The sequence below is a fragment of the Borostomias antarcticus genome, assembly GCF_949987555.1.
Source record: "Borostomias antarcticus genome assembly, chromosome: 17".
Lineage (NCBI taxonomy): Eukaryota > Metazoa > Chordata > Actinopteri > Stomiiformes > Stomiidae > Borostomias > Borostomias antarcticus.
This window is the reverse complement of record NC_140250.1, coordinates 1,849,403-1,873,187: the sequence shown is the minus strand read 5'-3', so window position 1 is coordinate 1,873,187 and position 23,785 is coordinate 1,849,403. Positions and strand designations below refer to the sequence as shown.

General features: G+C 47.8%; 3 protein-coding genes across 3 annotated transcripts; all 3 read right to left on the bottom strand.

Annotated features, from left to right (window-relative positions):
• Positions 1-1,859: 1,859 nt before the first annotated feature.
• LOC311319925 (E3 ubiquitin-protein ligase TRIM47-like) lies at positions 1,860-4,779 on the bottom strand (the record flags this gene model as incomplete). The annotated part of the gene is made up of 4 exons (XM_084451557.1): positions 1,860-2,039; positions 2,265-2,486; positions 2,857-2,952; positions 4,180-4,779. The coding sequence occupies 4 exons, from the start codon at positions 4,777-4,779 to the stop codon at positions 1,860-1,862; spliced, it is 1,098 nt and encodes a 365-aa protein (XP_084307683.1).
• Positions 4,780-10,081: 5,302 nt separating this feature from the next.
• On the bottom strand, positions 10,082-18,766 carry LOC311319924 (E3 ubiquitin/ISG15 ligase TRIM25-like; the record flags this gene model as incomplete). The annotated part of the gene is given in 13 exon segments (XM_084451556.1): positions 10,082-10,605; positions 10,725-10,811; positions 11,030-11,152; positions 11,155-11,182; positions 11,338-11,571; positions 11,972-12,067; positions 12,818-13,418; positions 13,883-14,175; positions 16,357-16,427; positions 16,849-17,008; positions 17,271-17,504; positions 17,769-17,864; positions 18,152-18,766. Coding segments are annotated over 13 exon segments (3,162 nt in total).
• A 1,115-nt stretch (positions 18,767-19,881) lies between these two features.
• On the bottom strand, positions 19,882-23,069 carry LOC311320534 (myeloid-associated differentiation marker homolog; the record flags this gene model as incomplete). Its single annotated transcript, XM_084452304.1, has 2 exons — positions 22,979-23,069; positions 19,882-20,912 (listed from the first exon to the last, which is right to left on the bottom strand). The coding sequence occupies exon 2, from the start codon at positions 20,737-20,739 to the stop codon at positions 19,882-19,884; it is 858 nt and encodes a 285-aa protein (XP_084308430.1). The 5' UTR covers positions 20,740-20,912; positions 22,979-23,069.
• Between the last annotated feature and the right edge of the window lie 716 nt (positions 23,070-23,785).

The window sequence follows — 23,785 nt, the reverse complement described above, 5'->3', positions numbered from 1 at the left end:
GAGATATATCGGACAAATCGGATAATGTATGGAGGAGTTATGAGGACATCGTGTTTTATGGCGAAATGTCAAACTTTGGCGGGGCGCCACGGCAAGGGTGTTTGGTGAAAACTCAATTTTTTTGATAACTTTTGATCACAAAGGCCTTAAGATGAAGCTGACCCGATATGAAGTTGATCGGATGAAATCTGTAGGAGGAGTTCGTCGAAGTACGAGGCATGGAAATGGTCAAAACAAGGACAAAATGGCACATTAAAAGCAATATGGCGGACTTCCTGTTGCATGTTGGGTATAGCTCCAAGAGACATTTAAGTGTGGCTCGATGAAATACATATGCCCACCGAATTTCGTTCGCCTACATCAAACTGAAAGGTGGGGCTCGCCATTTTAAACTTTCCAGGGGGCGCTCTTGAGCCGTTTTGCCACACCCATTTCCGTCACCCATGAATTATCAAATTTTTCACCGGGACTGACGTATCTGCAAAGTTTCATCCGTTTTCATCGATGTTTAGGCCGCCAAAAAGGCATTTGTTTGGGGAGAAGAAGAACAAGAAGAAGAAAAAGGAGAATAATAATAATCCTTCGAGTTTCAATAGGGCCTCGCACCGCCAGTGCTCGGGCCCTAATAATAATCCTTCGAGTTTCAATAGGGCCTCGCACCGCCAGTGCTCGGGCCCTAATTATTAGTAATCAGCTGAATCTATAAAAACAAAATGACTGAGAAAACCGTGACTGCATTAAGGCATACAAACCCAGGATAGAGTGGCTGGGTGAATCTAGTCTGAACTCTGCTTCATGAGGTTCCAAACTTGAGCCAGAGGCAACGTTACGTTCCTCTCCTCTTCCCCTGCCCCCCCCCCCTCATCTCCTCCCCCCTACTCTCCCCCCATCCTCTGGAAGGATCCCCCTCCCTCTACCACAGTTTACTAATCTCTGCACGGTCATTATTACTCCAAAGCGTAAACCCTGGATAGAGTGGCTGGGTGAATGTGGTCTGGACTTTGTGGAGGAGGGTCACTGTGTCAGAAACGCTGTAGAAGGACAGAGAACCTGCCTTGTGATCCAGGTACACTCCTACTCTGGAGGACTGAGGGCCTGATAGTTTAGTCACAACATTATTATGAATGAACCTGTAACCATCCCTAAAGCACCTTAAACACCAGGACTTGTTATTGTAACCAAACACGGAGCAGTAGGAGGAGTCTGTTCTGCTGATGTCTTTACATGAGACTGCTATGAGAACATCACCACCTCTCCATTTCACCTCCCAGTAACAGCGCCCAGACAGAGCCTCTCTACACAGCACCTGTTCGCAGCAGGTGAATCTGTCTGGATGGTCAGGATATGACTGGATCTGCTTTGAACGTGTCACCTTCCTGTTCTCCCCAGACAGAGAGAGGCGTCTGTGTGCTGTGTTTGGGTCCAGAGTGAGCGGACAGGAATCTGGGAACAGAGCAGAGACCAGATCAGAGTTAATAACATGACCGTTCATCTGTCCCCCTTAAAGCTGGTATTGTTGATTTATCATTCAACAGAGAGAGGTAGAGACTTCACACACTCACAATGTAAGAAATGTGCTCTGGTCCTGGGCTCTGGAGGAGACAACACATCCACTAAAGAGACTTCAGAGACTTCAGACACACACACACACACACACACACACACACACACACACACACACGCACACACACACACAGAATCATCAATTTTAAAGCCAAGTAGACAGTATACAGAGATGTGTTCAATGCGTTTCATTGTGAACCCCAAATCTTTCCTCTGGTCACATTGTTTCTTATTGGACGAGACAGGATCACTTGTTGCTCTCCGTACTTTAGTGATATTTTTACAGAATAATTTTCTCAAAACTCCTCCAACACACCTGTGAAGGAGATGCTGGACCACTCTCCCTTGATCACGTCCTCTAGTTTCTCTCTCAGCTCAGAGACAGCCTTAGTCACATCACTGAAGAACTGAAGAGAAGGAACAGAGACGCTGGGGAGGTCTGAAGATACACTGGGACTGGAAACAGACTGGTAACTCTGGAGAGAGAGAGAGAAAGAGAGAGAGAGAGAGAGAGAGAGAGAGAGAGAAAGAGAGAGAAAGAGAGCGAGAGAGAGAGAGAGAGAGAGAGAGAGAGAGAGAGTGAGAGAGAGATAGGAAATAAACAGAAACACATACCGAGTGTACAGAATATTCTGCCTAATCAATAGACCAAACCAGTTGCTGTTCACATGTCAGGTACCAGGAGAGTCCAGCTACTGTACCTGGAGGAAGTGGATGTGGTCTTCTGTGTGTGAGAGCTGCTCCAGCTCCGCGTCTCTCCTCCTCAGCTCAGCTATCTCCTGCTCCAGTCTCTCCACCAGTCCTTCAGCCTCACTCACTGCTGCCCTCTGCTGGGCTCTGATCAGCTCTTTCACCTCAGAGCGCCTTCTCTCAATGGAGCAGATCAGCTCAGTGAAGATCCTCTCACTGTCCTGCTCTGCTGCCTGGCCAGAGCGCTGGACAAAGAAAGAAAGAAAGAAAGAAAGAAAGAAAGAAAGAAAGAAAGAAAGAAAGGAAAATAAAAGGAAAGGAAAGGAAAGAAAGAAAGAAAGAAAGAAAGAAAGAAAGAAAGAAAGAAAGAAAGAAAGAAAGAAAGAAAGAAAGAAAGAAAGAAAGAAAGAAAGAAAGAGTTCAACTGAAGCCAGTAATCCTGAATGTGACAGTTATAACTGTCCTACAGGTATCTCCTAGCCTCATAACACCATCCTGATCTGTGGAGGAAAACTGAAAGAGAGCTGGTGAGTTCAGGATGGTCTCACGAGGCCAGGTATCTCCCTCCACCATAGCTAGAGTAGCTGACATCCTGATGCTGACCTGGAGAGACTCCACAGCCTGCTGGACCTCCTTCAGCTCCTTCTCTCTCTCCTGGACTCTCTGCTGGACTTTCTGCTGACTCAGACCCAGCGTGCTCTGGAGATAAACACACAAATTACAACAAAACAAAAGTTACAGTAGAAACAGTACTGGAGCTCTGTAATAACACAGCTACAGTATCACCAACATTGGTACAGCTGGTAAACATGAGTTGTAGGGATGATCTTCTTTTTTTTTCTTCTTATATACACCATGATTCGCTCTTGGACGATGCATTGCTCGATGCAGAAAACTCCATCAGAAATAAATAAATAAAAATTACAAATAAATGCAAAAAAAAAGGCCCATGCTGTAAGCATACATTCTTTGTGGCTTGATGGTGAAAAGTAAAAAAACGTATGTTACATAACAGTGTTCGTGTTTACGTTTGAGTTCTGGTGAAGATGACACGCGCTGCTCTAAAAGCAAATAGTATGGAAGCACTTTGGCTTCTATCTTCTAAAACAAGCCTGGACAAGAGCCACTCAGTAGGCAAGTTGTGTCGAGTTAAAATGAAATACTTTGGGAACACAACAAAAATGAGACACCAATAAAAAAAATGTTGAAGCATCAACGTTTTACAATAGATAAATCGTTTTACAATTGATAATCATTTTATAATTGCATCGCTGCCCTCTGAATAGGAATCCATTTGTGAGGTGCCTAGAGATTTCCATCCTAATGAATTGAACCACTGTCTGTCCACTGCAGGTGGATAGGGTCGGGGTTCATTAGATTTGCTATAGGTAATTTATATGTCATAGAAGCATGTATCCATCCTTGGTATCAAAGGTGTATTTGACGTCACTCAGAAAATGAGCAGGACGACTCTCTCTTGTGATGATCAATTAATGAGCTACTCTCTACTGTAGTTCTGCCTGCAGGCACTGAAAGAAGGACAATATCCCCCCTTCTAACATGTCAGGAGGGGGAAAACCCTCAGGTTTGGGTTTGATGTCACTTTGATGAGTCAGCAGCATTACACTCCTCCTGCAAGTCCTGATATGAGTCAGCACTTTTTTAGACATTTTATAGTTCTTCACTGTATGTAGGCCAGATACGAGTTCAGACTGGACTTACTTATAAAAGACAACGATACACTAACGATCGTTCAGAGTTAGCTTGTCTTTCTCAGTCAAATGGTGATTCAATTCAATATACTTTTATCATATTTTATCCACAATCTATTCTTTAAAAATGAATGAAGAACCACCATCTTTCTGTACAGTATCTCTTGATGTTGTTCATTCCACATTCCAAATGAACCACCTATTCTGGTCTTACCTGTTTCTCTGCCCTCTCGGCTGTGGCTGACACCGTATCATGGCCTTTATGTGCATCCATGGTACACAGATAACAGATACACTGCTGGTCTGTCCGACAGAAGACCTCCAGCAGCTTGTTGTGACTCGAGCAGATCCTCTCCTGCAGTTCACACGTGGCTTTGACCAGCTTGTGCTTCTTCAGAACAGGAACCTGGTAGTGGGGCTGGAGGTGAGTCTCACAGTAGGACACCAGACACACCAGACAGGACATGAGGGCTCTCTGCTTCCTGGTCCCGGTGCAGAGGTCACAGGTCACCAACTCTGACCCAGCTGGGCTGGTCAGCTTAGAGGGGGCGGCCCGGGCTCTTCCTGTCTCCTTCAGCTTCTCCACCACCTCAGCCAGCATGGTGTTCCTCATCAGGGCAGGCCTTGGAGTGAAGCTCCGTCTGCACTGGGGGCAGCTGTAGATTCCCTTCTGTTCATCCTGGTCCCAGCAGTCCTCGATACAGCTGCTACAGTAGCTGTGACCACAGGGGAGGGTGACTGGATCCTTTAAGAGGTCCAGACAGACAGAACAGCAGAACTGATCCTGGTCTAACAGAACTCCCTGCTGGGCCATGCTGGTGTGTCAGGGACACAGTCACTCACTCACAGACGCAGAGAGATAAGAGTTTGAGAGAGAAAAAGAAAGAGAGCGAGAGAGACGGAGAGACCGCTTTAGTTTCCTAGGAATAGGGAGTGAGTACGGGGAGGAGCAAGGGATTTCCTGGTTCTGCCAGGGGGCGTGGTTTAGAGAGAGAGAGAGAGAGAGAGAGAGAGAGAGAGAGAGAGAGAGAGAGAGAGAGAGAAACGAAGAAAGGAGATTTCTAATTGTTTTGTCCTTTGCTTGATATTTCCAACAAAAAATACCTACATAGTGATGATTTTTCATTTCAACTGAGGTCAGGTGTCTGCTGGAAGGGATTAACCCTTCACATATGAACTGTTGCGATATTAAATATCTTGTTCATGTTCTAAAGTACTAAATCCCTGTGTCCTGTGTGTATTCCTGCTCATCAACTCTAGTTTGATCGATGTAGAGAGCTTTTAGAAAGCAAGTGCACAGATTTATCAGAAGCAGAACACTCATAAAATGCAACCTGATCTGTTTACAGATAAAACTCTAGACGACATGTTAGAAAAGCATTGTGTAGGGTTGGCCGGTGTAATGTAGGCAGGAAAACAGAAAACAACATGAGCTGCTAGCATGGTTTATTCACCATCATTTTCGCGGTACATTTTCACTTCACTTTCTGTATTATATTCTATCATTACTCACAATGTGGAACAACCAATAGTCTGAACTTAGAGTGCCACCTAGTGGCGTAACTGGATATAGAACTGCGTTGCATTATGCCTTAATGCCAGTATTGTACAACACAACACATTTGTTTTTCATATTTAATGTTCATTCCAATAGCATTAAGAAAGTACACCATAGAAAATATTCCACATGTATCTACATTTATTGAAAATGTTTCACTTTGGGTTACGGACAATTAATCAGTAGGAACAGCCAACCCTTATTCCAGCATTTAAATAGTCTTTGACCTTTGTCTATTTCAACTGTATTTGAACTTTGACCTCACATGTCTGGTTTTGCTGTTCATCACGCTGGTTTACCACCCGTCCCATCCTCAGATGATACTGGGAACTGATGGTGCTCTTCAATTCCCTCAACGTGCTTGTGCGCTGTGAATGGCATCTCTGATTCCTCCTCCTCTCCCTCCCTCCTCTGCTCACCCTCTCCTCCCCCCTCCTCTCCTCTCCTCTCTTCTCCTCTCCTCTCCTCTCCTCTCCTCTCCTCTCCTCTCCTCTCCTCTCCTCTCCTCTCCTCTCCTCTCCTCTCCTCTCCTCTCCTCTCCTCTCCTCTCCTCCTGTGATGGCTACACTCACAGCCACACAGCTGATTTAACTTGGTAACCCTCTGGCTCTTACATTACATTCATTTCTCTACAGCGAGTGAGTGGGGGATTGTGGGAAGTGTGGTTCTTAAAACGCAGTGCCGATTTTATCACGACCAGAGGGGCTGCCAAAGTGCCGAGTTATCTCATGTAGCTTTAAGTTGGTAACCTTCTGGCACTTACATTACATTCATTTCTCTTTTGTCCTTTATCTCAGGCATACCATGGTCGGACAAATAAATGACATTACAGGTTCTTCTGTCATACATCACACACATGTTCGTGTTCTGTGTACTGTGCTACATGATGTTCTTCATAGGCATTTTCACGGTGGACAAACGCATCCGGGTCGATCCCAACCAGAAGCCCTGGACGACTCGGAAGGTCCAGCAGCTGGTAAGAGAGAGGAGCAACGCCTACAGGGCGGGCGACAGGGCTCACTACAGCACGGCCAGAGCTAACCTGAAGAGAGGGGTCAGAGAGGTCAGAGCTAACCTGAAGAGAGGGGTCAGAGAGGTCAGAGCTAACCTTAAGAGAGGGGTCAGAGAGGCCAGAGCTAACCTGAAGAGAGGGGTCAGAGAGGTCAGAGCTAACCTGAAGAGAGGGGTCAGAGAGGTCAGAGCTAACCTGAAGAGAGGGGTCAGAGAGGTCAGAGCTAACCTGAAGAGGGGGGTCAGAGAGGTCAGAGCTAACCTGAAGAGAGGGGTCAGAGAGGTCAGAGCTAACCTGAAGAGGGGGGTCAGAGAGGTCAGAGCTAACCTGAAGAGGGGGGTCAGAGAGGCCAGAGCTAACCTTAAGAGAGGGGTCAGAGAGGTCAGAGCTAACCTGAAGAGAGGGGTCAGAGAGGTCAGAGCTAACCTTAAGAGAGGGGTCAGAGAGGCCAGAGCTAACCTGAAGAGGGGGGTCAGAGAGGTCAGAGCTAACCTGAAGAGGGGGGTCAGAGAGGTCAAGTCCGACTACAGGAGGAGGATGGAGGACCACCTGGACAGCACCAACACCAGGCAGGTGTGGCAGGGAGTCCAGCATCTCACCAACTAGAAGACCGACCTCGGAGCAGCCGAAGGTGACGCCTCGCTGGCAGAAGATCTCAACCTCTTCTTTGCACGCTTTGAGGTAAAGCCACCAGAGGCCACACCCCACGCCACGCCCCACAGCGGCCCCGCCCCCACAACAGAGGAGCACCAGGGGAGGAGCGCGCTGCGGCCCGTGTCCCCGAGGAAGGCTGCTGGACCCGACGGCGTCCCCGGAGGTGTGCTGAAGGACTGCGTGGCTCAGCTGGCTGGAGTCTTCACAAGGATTTTCAACCGGTCCTCAGCCCAGTCCACTGTCCCACCCTGTGTGAAATCCTCCACTATCGTCCCCCTGCCCAAGAAACCCCACATCTCCGGCCTCAACCACTACAGGCCAGTAGCACTCACACCAATGGTGATGAAATGCTTTGAAAAACTGGTCAGGGACTACATCACATCACTCCTCCCACGTGGCTTTGACCCCCACCAGTTTGCTTATAGGGAGAAGAGATCAACAGAGGACGCCGTAGCCACGGCCGTCCACGCAGCATTAGCCCACCTGGAGAAGCAGGGGAGCTACGTGCGGATGCTCTTCCTAGACTACAGTTCAGCGTTTAACACCATCCTCCCCCACAAACTGGGGGACAAGCTGAGGGATCTGGGACTTCCACACTCCATCTGCATGTGGATCAGCAGCTCCCTGTCTGGCCGCAGCCAGAGGGTCAGAGTGGGCCTTCACACATCCACAACTCTCAGTGTCAGTACTGGCGCACCACAGGGCTGCGTCCTGAGCCCCCTAATGAAAACCCTCCACACACACATGACTGCACCCCCGCCCACCACAGCAACACCGTGGTAAAGTTTGCGGACGACACCACGGGGGTCGGGCTCATCTCAGGAGGGGATGAGTCCGCCTACAGGGACGAGGTGGAGCAGCTGTCAGCGTGGTGCAGAGAGAACAACCTGCTCCTCAACACCGCAAAGACCAAGGAGCTCATCATAGACTACAGGAAAAAGAAAAGGCACATTCCACCACTGACCATCAACGGGGACTGTGTGGAGAAGGTGACTGACTTCCTCTTCCTGGGAGTCCACGTTGAGGAGGGCCTGACCTGGAGTGTGAACACCTCTGCTCTGCAGAAAAAGGCCCAGCAGAGACTGCACTTTCTGAGGGTGCTCAGGAGGAATAACATCTCAGAGAGAGACTGCTGGTGTCCTTCTACAGATGCTCCATAGAGAGCATACTGACATACTGCATCTGTGTGTGGTACTGAACACCAGCTGCACGGCGGCCCAGAGGAAAGCGCTCCAGAGGGTCTTCAACACGGCCGAGAAGATCGTGGGACGCCCTCTCCTCACACTGGGAGACCTTCACAGTTCCCGCTGCCTCAAGAAAGCCCAGAACATCACTAAGGACACTTCCCACCCCGGACACTCACTGCTTGAACTGTTGCCGTTGGGCAGGCGGTACAGATCATTCAAAACAAGAACAAACACACTCAAAAACAGTTTTTACCCAACAGCAATATCCACACTCAGTGCAGCAATAAAATGATCTGTGATTCAATACATTTCATGTGCAATATGGGAATGTGCAATGACAGAGAATGTATAGTTCTGTTTTTGTGTTTTTGTGTATGAACTAACCAAACATTTAAACAGCAGTCATGAACACCATCACCATGATGATGATGATGATGCGATGATGTTGGTGAGGATGGTGATGATGATGATGTTGGTGAGGATGGTGATGACGATGATGGTGGTTGGTGACATTGCGGTGTTGGTGATGGGCGTACATTTTAATGTTTTATGTATGCTTGACGTGTGCTAAACAAATTCCGCTCTGGGGCAATAAAGGGTTCAATTCAATTCAATTCAATGTTATTGAAGCTGCTGCTAGTTGTTGTGAACTCATGAGCTAGCTGGCTATCCCACTCTTATTGCGCTGGACAGAGAGAGAGCGAGAGAGAGAGAGAGAGAGGGGGCGGGAGGCTGAGAGAGAAGGAGAGAGAGAGAGAGAGGGGGGGGGGGGGAGAGAGAGAGGGAGAGAGAGGGAGAGAGAGAGAGAGAGAGGGGGCGGGGGGTTGAGAGAGAAGGAGAGAGAGAGAGAGAGAGGGGGGGGAGAGAGAGAGAGGGAGAGAGAGGGAGAGAGAGAGAGAGAGAGGGGGCGGGGGGTTGAGAGAGAAGGAGAGAGAGAGAGAGACGGGGAAGGAGGGAGAGAGAGAGAGAAAGAGAGAGAGAGAGAGAGAGATGGAAAGACGGAGAGAAGGATGAAAGGATGTAAGGTGGGGACGGGGAGGAAGGGAGGGAAAGAGTTTTAGTAATCAGAGCAAATTACACACATTTTCATACAGTAATGAGATGTCTTTAAGTTTCATATGCCTTTATTTAATCTTTACTTCAGGATGAAATATAACAGCCACTTAGGTAACAGTAGGAGAGAAAACAACTAACCAATCATTTAAACAGCAGTCATGAACACCAACATTCATGAATACCTGATTCAGTCATTATACAGAGAAAAAAGACCCCTTATACAGTATCAAAGTTCATCAACAATATCATATTTTATAATAGATGTTTATAAATGAAATGATTGTATACAATGATCAAGTTGAAATTACAATATTAAAGAACCAAAGTTCAACAATTATAAACAAATGATGGTTGAAGATTTCCTTCTATTAGGCCTCCTGAAGTACAATGCAAGAACAATTATTAGTAATCAGCTGAATCTTTAAAGACTAAATAACTGAGAAAACCGTGACTGCATTAAGGCATACAAACCCAGGATAGAGTGGCTGGGTGAATCTAGTCTGAACTCTGCTTCATGAGGTTGCAAACTTGAGCCAGAGGCAACGTTACGTTCCTCTCCTCTTCCCCTGCCCCCCCCCCCCCCCCCCCCCCTCCCCCTCATCTCCTCCCCCCTACTCTCCCCCCATCCTCTGGAAGGATCCCCCTCCCTCTACCACAGTTTGCTAATCTCTGCACAGTCATTATTATTCCAAACCATAAACCCTGGATAGAGTGGCTGGGTGAATGTGGTCTGGACTTTGTGGAGGAGGGTCACTGTGTCAGAGACGCTGTAGAAGGACAGAGAACCTGCCTTGTGATCCAGGTACACTCCTACTCTGGAGGACTGAGGGACTGATAGTTCAGTCACAACATTATTATGAATGAACCTGTAACCATCCCTAGAGCACCTTAAACACCAGGACTTGTTATTGAAACCAAACAAGGAGGAGGAGGAGTCTGTTCTGCTGATGTCTTTATATGAGACTGCTATGTTAACACCACCTCTCCATTCCACCTCCCAGTAACAGCGCCCAGACAGAGCCTCTCTACACAGCACCTGGGTGTAGCGGGTGAATCTGTCTGGATGGTCAGGATATGACTGGATCTGCTTTAAACATGTCACCTTCCGTTTCTCCCCAGACAGAGAGAGGCGTCTGTCTGCTGTGTTTGGGTCCAGAGTGAGCGGACAGGAATCTGGGAACAGAGCAGAGACCAGATCAGAGTTAATAACATGACCGTTCATCTGTCCCCCTTAAAGCTGGTATTGTTGATTTATCATTCAACAGAGAGAGGTGGAGACTTCACACACTCACAATGTAAGAAATGTGCTCTGGTCCTGGGCTCTGGAGGAGACAACACATCCACTAAAGAGTCTTCAGAGTCTTCAGAGTCTTCAGAGACTTCAGAGAGAGAGAGAGAGAGAGAGAGAGAGAGAGAGACACACACACACACACACACACACACACACACACAGATGTGTTCAATGTGTTTCATTGTGAACCCGAAATCTTTCCTCTGGTCACATTGTTTCTTATTGGACGAGACAGGATCACTTGTTGCTCTCCGTACTTTAATGATATTTTTACAGAATCATTTTCTCAAAACTCCTCCAACACACCTGTGAAGGAGATGCTGGACCACTCTGCCTTGATCACGTCCTCTAGTTTCTCTCTCAGCTCAGAGACAGCCTTAGTCACATCACTGAAGAACTGAAGAGAAGGGACAGAGATGCTGGGGAGGATACACTGGGACTGGAAACAGACTGGTAACTCTGGAGAGAGAGAGAGAGAGAGAGAGAGAGAGAGAGAGAGAGAGAGAGGAAATAAACAGAAACACATACCAAGTGTACAGAATATTCTGCCTAATCAATACACCAAACCAGTTGATGTTCACATGTCAGGTACCAGGAGAGTCCAGCTACTGTACCTGGAGGAAGTGGATGTGGTCTTCTGTGTGTGAGAGCTGCTCCAGCTCCGCGTCTCTCCTCCTCAGCTCAGCTATCTCCTGCTCCAGTCTCTCCACCAGTCCTTCAGCCTCACTCACTGCTGCCCTCTGCTGGGCTCTGATCAGCTCCTTCACCTCAGAGCGCCTTCTCTCAATGGAGCAGATCAGCTCAGTGAAGATCCTCTCACTGTCCTGCTCTGCTGCCTGGCCAGAGCACTGGACAAAGAAAGAAAGAAAGAAAGAAAGAAAGAAAGAAAGAAAGAAAGAAAGAAAGAAAGAAAGAAAGAAAGAAAGAAAGAAAGGAAAGAAGGAAGGAAAGAAGGAAGGAGAAGAAGAAAGAAGAAAGAAAGAAAGAAAGAAAGAAAGAAAGAAAGAAAGAAAGAAAGAAAGAAAGAAAGAAAGAAAGAAAGAAAGAAAGAAAGAAAGAAAGAGTTCAACTGAAGCCAGTAATCCTGAATGTGACAGTTATAACTGTCCTACAGGTATCTCCTAGCCTCATAACACCATCCTGATCTGTGGAGGAAAACTGAAAGAGAGCTGGTGAGTTCAGGATGGTCTCACGAGGCCAGGTATCTCCCTCCACCATAGCTAGAGTAGCTGATATCCTGATGCTGACCTGGAGAGACTCCACAGCCTGCTGGACCTCCTTCAGCTCCTTCTCTCTCTCCTGGACTCTCTGCTGGACTTTCTGCTGACTCAGACCCAGCGTGCTCTGGAGATAAACACAAATTACAACAAAACATTGAAAGTTACAGTAGAAACAGTACTGGAGCTCTGTCATAACACAGCTACAGTATCACCAACATTGGTACAGCTGGTAAACATGAGATGAACTTCAACCCCTGACTGTCCACTACAGGTATGTACGCTGTAGCTCTATAGGCTAAAGGTTAAGTTTACATACATGGTAAAGATTTACTATAGGTCATTTATACAGGTATGTCATAGAAGCAAGTATCCATCCTTGGTATCAAAGGTGTATTTGACGTCACTCAGAAAATGAGCAGGACGACTCTCTCTTGTGATGATCAATTAATGAGCTACTCTCTACTGTAGTTCTGCCTGCAGGCACTGAAAGAAGGACAATATCCCCCCTTCTAACATGTCAGGAGGGGGAAAAGTTTTGGGTCTGATGTCACTTTGATGAGTCAGCAGCATTACACTCCTCCTGCAAGTCCTGATATGAGTCAGCACTTTTTTAGACATTTTATAGTTCTTCACTGTATGTAGGCCAGATACGAGCTCAGACTGGACTTACTTATAAAAGACAACGATACACTAACGATCGTTCAGAGTTAGCTTGTCTTTCTCAGTCAAATGGTGATTCAATTCAATATACTTTTATCATATTTTATCCACAATCTATTCTTTAAAAATGAATGCAGAACCACCATCTTTCTGTACAGTATCTCTTGATGTTGTTCATTCCACATTCCAAATGAACCACATATTCTGGTCTTACCTGTTTCTCTGCCCTCTCGGCTGTGGCTGACACCGTATCATGGCCTTTATGTGCATCCATGACACACATCAGACAGATACACTGCTGGTCTGTCCGACAGAAGACCTCCAGCAGCTTGTTGTGACTCGAGCAGATCCTCTCCTGCAGTTCACACGTGGCTTTGACCAGCTTGTGCTTCTTCAGAACAGGAACCTGGTAGTGGGGCTGGAGGTGAGTCTCACAGTAGGACACCAGACACACCAGACAGGACATGAGGGCTCTCTGCTTCCTGGTCCTGGTGCAGAGGTCACAGGTCACCAACTCTGACCCAGCTGGGCTGGTCAGCTCAGAGGGGGCGGCCCGGGCTCCTCCTGTCTCCTTCAGCTTCTCCACCACCTCAGCCAGCATGGTGTTCCTCATCAGGGCAGGCCTTGGAGTGAAGCTCTGTCTGCACTGGGGGCAGCTGTAGATTCCCTTCTGTTCATCCTGGTCCCAGCGGTCCTCGATACAGCTGCTACAGTAGCTGTGACCACAGGGGAGGGCGACTGGATCCTTTAAGAGGTCCAGACAGACAGAACAGCAGAACTGATCCTGGTCTAACAGAACTCCCTGCTGGGCCATGCTGGTGTGTCAGGGACACAGTCACTCACTCACAGACGCAGAGAGATAAGAGTTTGAGAGAGAAAAAGAAAGAGAGCGAGAGAGACGGAGAGAACTCTTTAGTTTCCTAGGAATAGAGAGTGAGTACTGGGAGGAGCAAGGGATTTCCTGGTTCTGCCATGGGGCGTGGTTTAGAGAGAGAGAGAGAGAGAGAGAAAGAAGAAAGGAGATTTCTAATTGTTTTGTCCTTTGCTTGATATTTCCAACAAAAAATATCTACATAGTGATGATTGTTCATTTCAACCCCTCCTCCTCTCCTCTCCTCTCCTCTCCTCTCCTCTCCTCTCCTCTCCTCTCCTCTCCTCTCCTCTCCTCTCCTCTCCTCTCCTCTCCTCTCCTCTCCTCTCCTCTCCTCTCCTCTCCTCTCCTCTCCTCTCCTCTCCTCTCTCCTCCTCTCCTCCCCTCCTCTATCACACCCTAACTAACACCAGTCTGGCTGAGTACGCCAGGTCGGCCAGATAGAGCAGGAAGTTGAGGGCGGTGAGCACCGACAAGGCCACAAGCCGGGGGGGTCTCTGGCCGCCGCCCAGGTAGCGCTTGTGGAACTGGAAGACGGGCCAGATGACGGTGGCCGTCAGGTACATGAGCGCCCCCAGCAGGCCGTAGGTGGACAGGAAGCTGGGGAAGGGGAACGGGAGGCAGCCGGTGCACTCGCCCACGCAGAGGACCACCATGGCGGCCGACAGGATGAAGCAGACGCAGTAGACCAGCATGCACCACTTCAGCACACACACACACACACACACACACACACACAGGGAGAGAATCACCATCATTATTATAGGCCAAGCAGATGCAGAGATGTGTTCAATGTGTTTCAAAGTGAACCCAAAATCTTCTGGTCACACTTTTCCTTACTGAACCAGACAGGACCACTTGTTGCTCTCCTTACTTTAGTGATGCCCAGGTCCATTAGTTTAAATGTTTTAACTGAGCAGTTTTCTCAGATCTACTCCAACACACCTGTGAAGGAGATGCTGGACCACTCTCCCTTGATCACGTCCTCTAGTTTCTCTCTCAGCTCAGAGACAGCTTAGTCACATCACTGAAGAACTGAAGAGAAGGGACAGAGACGCTGGGGAGGTCTGAAGATACACTGGGACTGGAAACAGACTGGTAAAGATTCACTATAGGTCATTTATACCATGAGCTCATGAGCTAACTGGCTATCCTGCTCTTAGTGTGCTGGATTAGCATTGGAAGCATTGGAACTGATGTGTCCAGGTGAAAAGACCTATCTTCATTTATCAGACATTATTTCATGTCATTTCAATTCACAGCTATTTCAGTGGAAGGACTAGCTTCCGTCCACTGCCTGAACCTTGCCTGACTGGAGAACCAAGAACCTGCCTGAACCTTGCCTGACTGGAGAACCAAGAACCTGCCTGAACATTGCCTGACTGGAGAACCAAGAACCCGCCTGAACCCCTCGTCTGTCTGACTACCACGTTCCTGCCTGACCCCCTCGTCTGTCTGACGACCACGTTCCTGCCTGACCCTCGCCAGTAAACGTGCCCCAACGTGGGTTTGTCCCCATACGCCTGTCGTGTCTGCTCTTGGGTCCTCCTCCACTAGCCCTAACAGAATCTATTACAACATGTTTACGCATAGTAATTATGATAGTGATAGGGTGCAGAGATGGAAGAGGAAAAACAACAGCCAAACAGAGAGAGAGAGGGAGAGGGAGAGAGAGAGAGAGAGAGAGAGAGAGAGAGAGAGAGAGAGAGAGAGAGAGAGGGAGATGGAAAGACGGAGAGAAGGATGAAAGGATGTAAGGTGAGGACGGGGATGAAGGGAAGGAAAGAGTTTTAGTAATAAGAGCAAATTCCACACATTTTCATACAGTAATGAGATGTCTTTCAGTTTCATATGCCTTTATTTAATCTTTACTTCAGGATGAAATATAACAGCCACTTAGGTAACAGTAGGAGAGAAAACAACTAACCAATCATTTAAACAGCAGTCATGAACACCAACATTCATGAATACCTGATTCAGTCATTATACAGAGAAAAAAGACCCCTTATACAGTACATCAACAATATCATCTTTTATAATAGATGTTTATGAATGAATCTAAGACAAAATGATTGTATACAATGATCACGTTTAAATTACAATATTAAAGAACCAAAGTTCAAGTATTATACACAAATGATGGCATGAAGATTTCCTTCTATTAGGCCTCCTGAAGTACAATGCAAGAACAATTAATAGTAATCAGCTGAATCTATGAAAACAAAATGACTGAGAAAACCGTGACTGCATTAAGGCATACAAACCCAGGATAGAGTGGCTGGGTGAATCTAGTCTGAACTCTCTCTGCTTCATGAGGTTGCAAACTTGAGCCAGAGGCAACGTTACGTTCCTCTCCTCTTCCCCTGCCCCCCCCCCATCTCCTCCCCCCTACTCTCCCCCCATCCTCTGGAAGGATCCCCCTCCCTCTACCACAGTTTACTAATCTTTGCACAGTCATTATTATTCAAAATCCTAATCCCTGGATAGAGTGGCTGGGTGAATGTGGTCTGGACTTTGTGGAGGAGGGTCACTGTGTCAGAGACGCTGTAGAAGGACAGAGAACCTGCCTTGTGATCCAGGTACACTCCTACTCTGGAGGACTGAGGGCCTGATAGTTCAGTCACAACATTATTATGTCTGAACCTGAAACCATCCCTAGAGCACCTTAAACACCAGGACTTGTTATAGGAACCAAACCAGGAGAAGGAGGAGGAGTCTGTTCTGCTGATGTCTTTATATGAGACTGCTATGTAAACATCCCCTCCCCATTCCACCTCCCAGTAACAGCGCCCAGACAGAGCCTCTCTACACAGCACCTGGGACCAGCAGGTGAATCTGTCTGGATGGTCAGGATATGACTGGATCTGCTTTAAACATGTCACCTTCCTGTTCTCCCCAGACAGAGAGAGGGTTCTGTTTGCTGTGTTTGGGTCCAGAGTGAGCGGACAGGAATCTGGGAACAGAGCAGAGACCAGATCAGAGTTAATAACATGACCGTTCATCTGTCCCCCTTAAAGCTGGTATTGTTGATTTATCATTCAACAAAGAGAGGTGGAGACTTCACACACTCACAATGTAAGAAACGTGCTCTGGTCCTGGGCTCTGGAGGAGACAACACATCCACTAAAGAGACTTCAGTCACACACACACACACACACACACACACACACACACACACACACACACACACACAAACATCAATTTTAAAGCCAAGTAGACAGTATACAGGGATGTGTTCAATGTGTTTCATTGTGAACCCCAAATCTTTCCTCTGGTCACATTGTTTCTTATTGGACGAGACAGGATCACTTGTTGCTCTCCGTACTTTAGTGATATTTTTACAGAATCATTTTCTCAGATCTACTCCAACACACCTGTGAAGGAGATGCTGGACCACTCTCCCTTGATCACGTCCTCTAGTTTCTCTCTCAGCTCAGAGACAGCCTTAGTCACATCACTGAAGAACTGAAGAGAAGGGACAGAGACGCTGGGGAGGTCTGAAGATACACTGGGACTGGAAACAGACTGGTAACTCTGGAGAGAGAGAGAGAGAGAGAGAGAGAGAGAGAGAGAGAGAGAGAGAGAGAGAGAGAGAGAGAGAGAGAGAGAGAGAGAAAGAGAGCGAGAGAGAGAGAGAGGAGAGAGAGAGAGAGAGAGAGAGAGAGAGAGAGAGAGAAAGAGAGAGATAGGAAATGAACAGAAACACATACCAAGTGTACAGAATATTCTGCCTAATCAATAGACCAAACCAGTTGATGTTCACATCTCAGGTACCAGGAGAGTCCAGCTACTGTACCTGGAGGAAGTGGATGTGGTCTTCTGTGTGTGAGAGCTGCTCTAGCTCCGCGTTTCTCCTCCTCAGCTCAGCTATCTCCTGCTCCAGTCTCTCCACCAGTCCTTCAGCCTCACTCACTGCTGCCCTCTGCTGGGCTCTGATCAGCTCCTTCACCTCAGAGCGCCTTCTCTCAATGGAGCAGATCAGCTCAGTGAAGATCCTCCCACTGTTCTGCTCTGCTGCCTGGCCAGAGCGCTGGACAAAGAAAGAAAGAAAGAAAGAAAGAAAGAAAGAAAGAAAGAAAGAAAGAAAGAAAGAAAGAAAGAAAGAAAGAGTTCAAGTGAAGCCAGTAATCCTGAATGTGACAGTTATAACTGTCCTACAGGTATCTCCTAGCCTCATAACATCATCCTGATCTGTGGAGGAAAACTGAAAGAGAGCTGGTGAGTTCAGGACGGTCTCACGAGGCCAGGTATCTCCCTCCACCATAGCTAGAGTAGCTGACATCCTGATGCTGACCTGGAGAGACTCCACAGCCTGCTGGACCTCCTTCAGCTCCTTCTCTCTCTCCTGGACTCTCTGCTGGACTTTCTGCTGACTCAGACCCAGCTTTCTCTGGAGATAAACACACAAATTACAAAAAAACATTGACACATCTGTCAAATTATCACTCATTTCAGTATTTTGGGTTGATATATTCCTACTTTTTAAATACATTTTAGCCATAACCTATTCATATCTCATGCACTGAAGACTTTTTATCCCCTTCAAAAAACATGGATGAAAAGCAACCCTGTTTCTGTCATCATGATTCAATGTTCATTCCAATTAACCTAAATCAAATCAAACTTTATTTGTATAGCGCACTTCATACACAGATGCAACACAATGCGCTTTCTGACCTGGTCAGGTCTTACCTGTTTCTCTGCCCTCTCGGCTGTGGCTGACACTGTATCATGGCCTTTATGTGCATCCATGGTACACAGATAACAGATACACTGCTGGTCTGTCCGACAGAAGACCTCCAGCAGCTTGTTGTGACTCGAGCAGATCCTCTCCTGCAGTTCACACGTGGCTTTGACCAGCTTGTGCTTCTTCAGACCAGGAACCTGGTAGTGGGGCTGGAGGTGAGTCTCACAGTAGGACACCAGACACACCAGACAGGACATGAGGGCGCTCTGCTTCCTGGTCCTGGTGCAGAGGTCACAGGTCACCAACTCTGACCCAGCTGGGCTGGTCAGCTCAGAGGGGGCGGCCCGGGCTCCTCCTGTCTCCTTCAGCTTCTCCACCACCTCAGCCAGCATGGTGTTCCTCATCAGGGCAGGCCTTGGAGTGAAGCTCCGTCTGCACTGGGGGCAGCTGTAGATTCCCTTCTGTTCATCCTGGTCCCAGCGGTCCTCGATACAGCTGCTACAGTAGCTGTGACCACAGGGGAGGGTGACTGGATCCTTTAAGAGGTCCAGACAGACAGAACAGCAGAACTGATCCTGGTCTAACAGAACTCCCTGCTGGGCCATGCTGGTGTGTCAGGGACACAGTCACTCACTCACAGACGCAGAGAGATAAGAGTTTGAGAGAGAAAAAGAAAGAGAGCGAGAGAGACGGAGAGAACACTTTCGTTTCCTAGGAATAGAGTGAGTACTGGGAGGAGCAAGGGATTTCCTGGTTCTGCCAGGGGGCGTGGTTTAGAGAGAGAGAGAGAGAGAGAGAGAGAGAGAGAGAGAGAGAGAGAGAAAGAAGAAAGGAGATTTCTAATTGTTTTGTCCTTTGCTTGATATTTCCGACAAAAAATATCTACATAGTGATGATTGTTCATTTCAACTGAGGTCAGGTGTCTGCTGGAAGGGATTAACCCTTCACATATGAACTGTTGCAATATTAAATATCTTGTTCATGTTCTAAAGTACTGAATCTCTGTGTCCTGTGTGTATTCCTGCTCATCAACTCTAGTTTGATCGATGTAGAGAGCTTTTAGAAAGCAAGTGCACAGATTTATCAGAAGCAGAACACTTAGAAAATGCACCAAACCTGATCTGTTTACAGATAAAACTCTAGACGACATGTAAGAAAATAATTGTTTTTCATATTTAATGTTCATTCCAATAGCATTAAGAAAGTACACCATAGAAAATATTCCACATGTATCTACATTTATTGAAAATGTTTCATTTTGGGCTACGGACTATTAATCACTAGGAAGAGCCAACCCTGATTCCAGCATTTAAATAGTCTTTGACCTTTGCCTATTTCAACTGTCTATGAACTTTGACCTCACATGTCTGGTTTTGCTGTTCATCACGCTGGTGTACCACCCGTCCCATCCTCAGAAGATACTGGGAACTGATGGTGCTCTTCAATTCCCTCAACGTGCTTGTGCGCTGTGAATGGCATCTCTGAATCCCTGTGTACCCCTTCCTCCCTCCTCACGCCATGACATCTCCTCCCTTTGACGCACTGATATTACATTCCTCCTCTCCTCTCCTCTCCTCTCCTCTCCTCTCCTCTCCTCTCCTCTCCTCTCCTCTCCTCTCCTCTCCTCTCCTCTCCTCTCCTGTCCTGTCCTGTCCTGTCCTGTCCTGTCCTGTCCTCTCCTCTCCTCCCCTCCTCTCTCCTCCTCTCCTCCTCTCCTCTGTCACACCCTAACAAACACCAGTCTGGCTGAGTACGCCAGGTCGGCCAGATAGAACAGGAAGTTGAGGGCGGTGAGCACCGACACGGCCACAAGCCGGGGGGGTCTCTGGCCGCCGCCCAGGTACCGCTTGTCGAACTGGAAGACGGGCCAGATGACGGTGGCCGTCAGGTACATGAGCGCCCCCAGCAGGCCGTAGGTGGACAGGAAGCTGGGGAAGGGGAACGGGAGGCAGCCGGTGCACTCGCCCACGCAGAGGACCACCACGGCGGCCGAGAGGATGAAGCAGACGCAGTAGACCGCCATGCACCACTTGAGCGCCGCGTGGCCGTCGTACGACACGGGCTCGCTGACCAGCACGAAGATGAGGCACGCCACGGACGTCTGGCACACCTTGAGGAGGCCCGGCGCCGTGGCCATGTAACCCGCCTCCTCCCCGGGCTTCGCCCTCGACAGGCTCACCTCCACCAGGTAGGCCGCAGCCGCCAGGCAGGAGAAGACGGCGGCGGCGACGCGGTAGCCTCGCGTCTCCCCGCTCGCCGCCGTCCCTCCGCCCCGCAGGAAGTAGACTGGGAAGACGACGGAGGCGGAGAGGCAGAGCGCGGCGGCGTAGCCGGCCAGTGTGACGGGGAGGTTGGCCCAGGAGACGGGGACGCGGGCCTGGAGGCCCAGCTGCTCGGTCAGGAGGACCAGCACGGTGCCGGCGAAGCTGGCGGCCCAGCAGAAGACGCACCAGTCGGCCACGCCCTCCTGGGGGAGCCCCGCCCCGTGGGCGACCAGGCTGAAGGACACGCAGGCGAACGCCAGCGCCGCCACCCGGACCCACAGCAGCTGGGAGGGGGGCAGGAGTACCAGCGGCATGGCGGCTCAGTTCACAGTCAAGGGCAATGGAGGGAAGGGGGGGATTTGTAGTCTCTGGGAGTTGTAGTCCCGGCAAAGTTCCGCGGCACGGACGACTTCCTGTAGGTGCGGTTGTTCCGGAGGGGCGTCTGGGTTTTGGGCGGGTGCTTCTTGTGCCGTCCTGGACCAGGGGTCTGTAGAGGGGATGAAGGAGAGAAAGGGACTCTGTTTTATGGGAAATCACATGAGACTCAAATTGAAAGTGAATGCGTATGTTTACACTTTCTTCGGCCTACCGGCTGGGCCTCATCAATGAGTCTCCACGCCTCGTTAGTTCTTCTGACTAGGGTTGTTTGAAACATGCCAGTGGTCTTTCTTTTATCGGGACAATGGTCTTTCTTTTATCACTTGTGTTTGCTTTATTAAAGGCTTTTATTTTGTTTTTTTAAACGGGTTTTGATGATACTATATGAAAGTACAAATGGAGTTCTTGCAGTCAATATAAGATAGATAAACACCTAAAATACATCAACATGCCTTTGTTCCTTCCTTCAAACTACAACCTCACATTGGGAATGTGATACCATCATTTATTCTCCATTTGCGCGGAAATAGTTTTTGGGATGCCAGCAATACAGTAAACGACAACTCAAACATGCAGCAGTTGGGCAGACTACTGAACAGTGCAGTAGAATGTGTGGCAAAGGCCTATATGAAGAACACAGTACAGGCTCAAGAGGGAGCAGCACCAGTGTGAGGCCTGTTAAGGTTCATACTGTAACAAGGAAACAGAAAGTCTATTAGACAAAATGGGGGAATTCCTGTTTTTCTCGGCTCTGGCGCCCTCTAGTGTCTTTATGTTTTGCTGCTGTTACGTTCCATAATATGCTATCTGTGTACACACGAGCTATAATAGGTCAACTGTAGGACCGATAGCCTACTTTGACGCGTGTTTGATACAGTATATATCCGTGTTTATACTTTTGCTGTTCCTTTGGTTCCTCTACACTATGTGAACTAAAATCAAGCACACAGACACATATTTGACAGTTGGAAATTGTACTTTGTCTTGTTTCACTTCTCGGTTAGATCTGTTCTCACCATCTCCCGCTTCCTCTTCCAGTCTCATCCCGGCGTTGAGCCTGCATTCTTTGAGGATTTTAGCTCATTCTGTGACTTTAATATTTGAGTGTAATTAAAGTACAAGGCTAGAGTTGTAAAGTACTGGGCTACAGATTTGCTAGCTTCTTTCTTGCTCATACTGTAAGATCAATCACCTTTTCTTGTTCTACAATCTCAATCCATTAGTCAGTCTATTAGTGTAGTGAGTTGGCTCCTCTCTGGGGCCTACTGCGTTGCACAGGAAGCTGTTGCACTAATGGCAGATCAGCAGGAAATCAGTCAAGTCTAAGCCACACAGAGCAGAGAACCTTTTACAAAGTGAAACGTGTGTCTGACTCTGGCCATTTCAGAAAAACATAACTGACCATTTACTAAAGTTTCATGAGGGCCTATATATAGACGACCGCCAAACCTATGAAATTCAATGAAACTGTAGTTTAAAGCCTCTTTCCGGGTCTGGTTCTTACGGGATAGCTTTGGGTCGGCAGGCAGACATTTTGGATAGACAATAGTCCACCCAAACCTGCCCCTGTCACATGCCCTAGACTGACAGTGTCAAATGTGGGCTTTATGTATATAATCTCTACAATACCGACCTATAACATCTGGAGTTCAAGACAGTTACGTGGAACCAAATTGAGCTGATGGTGTGGCGAATGCAACCTCCGTATCTTTAGGTGGAGCAGGGAGTCTTAATATTAGTTGCTATCTCCATGTGATGTTGTTGTCTGTGTGATTACTGCTGGCTGTGTTACAAATGGCCTCAATGGGATAATACAGTTTTCTTGTCATGTTGAAGTTGGTTCAATATGTAGCTTTTACGCAAGACCTGGATACGATGAGGCAATAAGGCCGAGTGTAGCCTACAGTGAAAGACAGTATACGTATGTGCTATGATGATGTCAAACTGATCACTTTTTACTAAATCGTGTGTAGGCTAATAAGTCCTAACTAAACGTTAAATCAGAGTGCACTAGCCGATACCGCCGCACCCAAGCGTGCCTGTATAACGTTCCCAACTCTTGATAAAGGCACTGTCACGCTCCCAAAAATAGAACAAAAAAGATAGCGCCTGCTCTAAGCCTACTGTATGTGGGACTATACCAATCAGACGCTACAGAAGACATTTTCATCTTACCTAAGTCTTATCTTTCATGATGTTGTCTTCGCCTATCCGGTGCGCCTTTACGCGTCCTTCGCGCGTCCACTTTCATTCACGGAGAAAAACTTTACTACAACCCCACGCCCCGCGACCAAATTTGGTTAGATGTGTTGAATTCGTGTCTTCCTTCCCACGGCACCGGCACTGGGGTCTTGTACGCCCTTGCAGAGAGGTTGTGACCACATTTTAGAGATGGATAGCTACTGCTACAATATCTATCTTTGGGACAAAGTTAATAAATATTCGCACAGAACATGATGAATGGCTCGTCCTGTATAACATTATATTGCGTCTTTACATTATGTGACCGGTTCCAGGCTGCTCTGTGAATCATTTTGTTAACCCTGAGTCCTGTGTGTATTGCTGCTGCCATATATACTGTCTTATAAATAATTATCATTTCTGTATGAAAACCAAGACATATTTTTATTCTCGTCCAGATGCTGATTAATACAGATGCAATGAAGTGTTCTGCCTGCAGTGCTGAATCTGTCCAGCTGGGGCGGCAGAATCCTGTCTCTTGTGTGTTCGGCTTGCTTGCTTGCTCTCACTAGCCAGTGCATGGTGTGGGTGTGTTTTCAGCACAGCCACCAAGCTAACACAAGCCGACCAGCTGGATAACAACACACTTGTGATGATTGATTCACAGGCTGCTGCAGGAATACATGTTGGTGCTGTCGGTACTGTGGACTCATCAAGGTATTTTGGAGGACTGGGGTGGGGGGGCGGCGGACTCGGAACCATATGGAATGCACCCCTTTGATCTGATCATATGAGCAAATT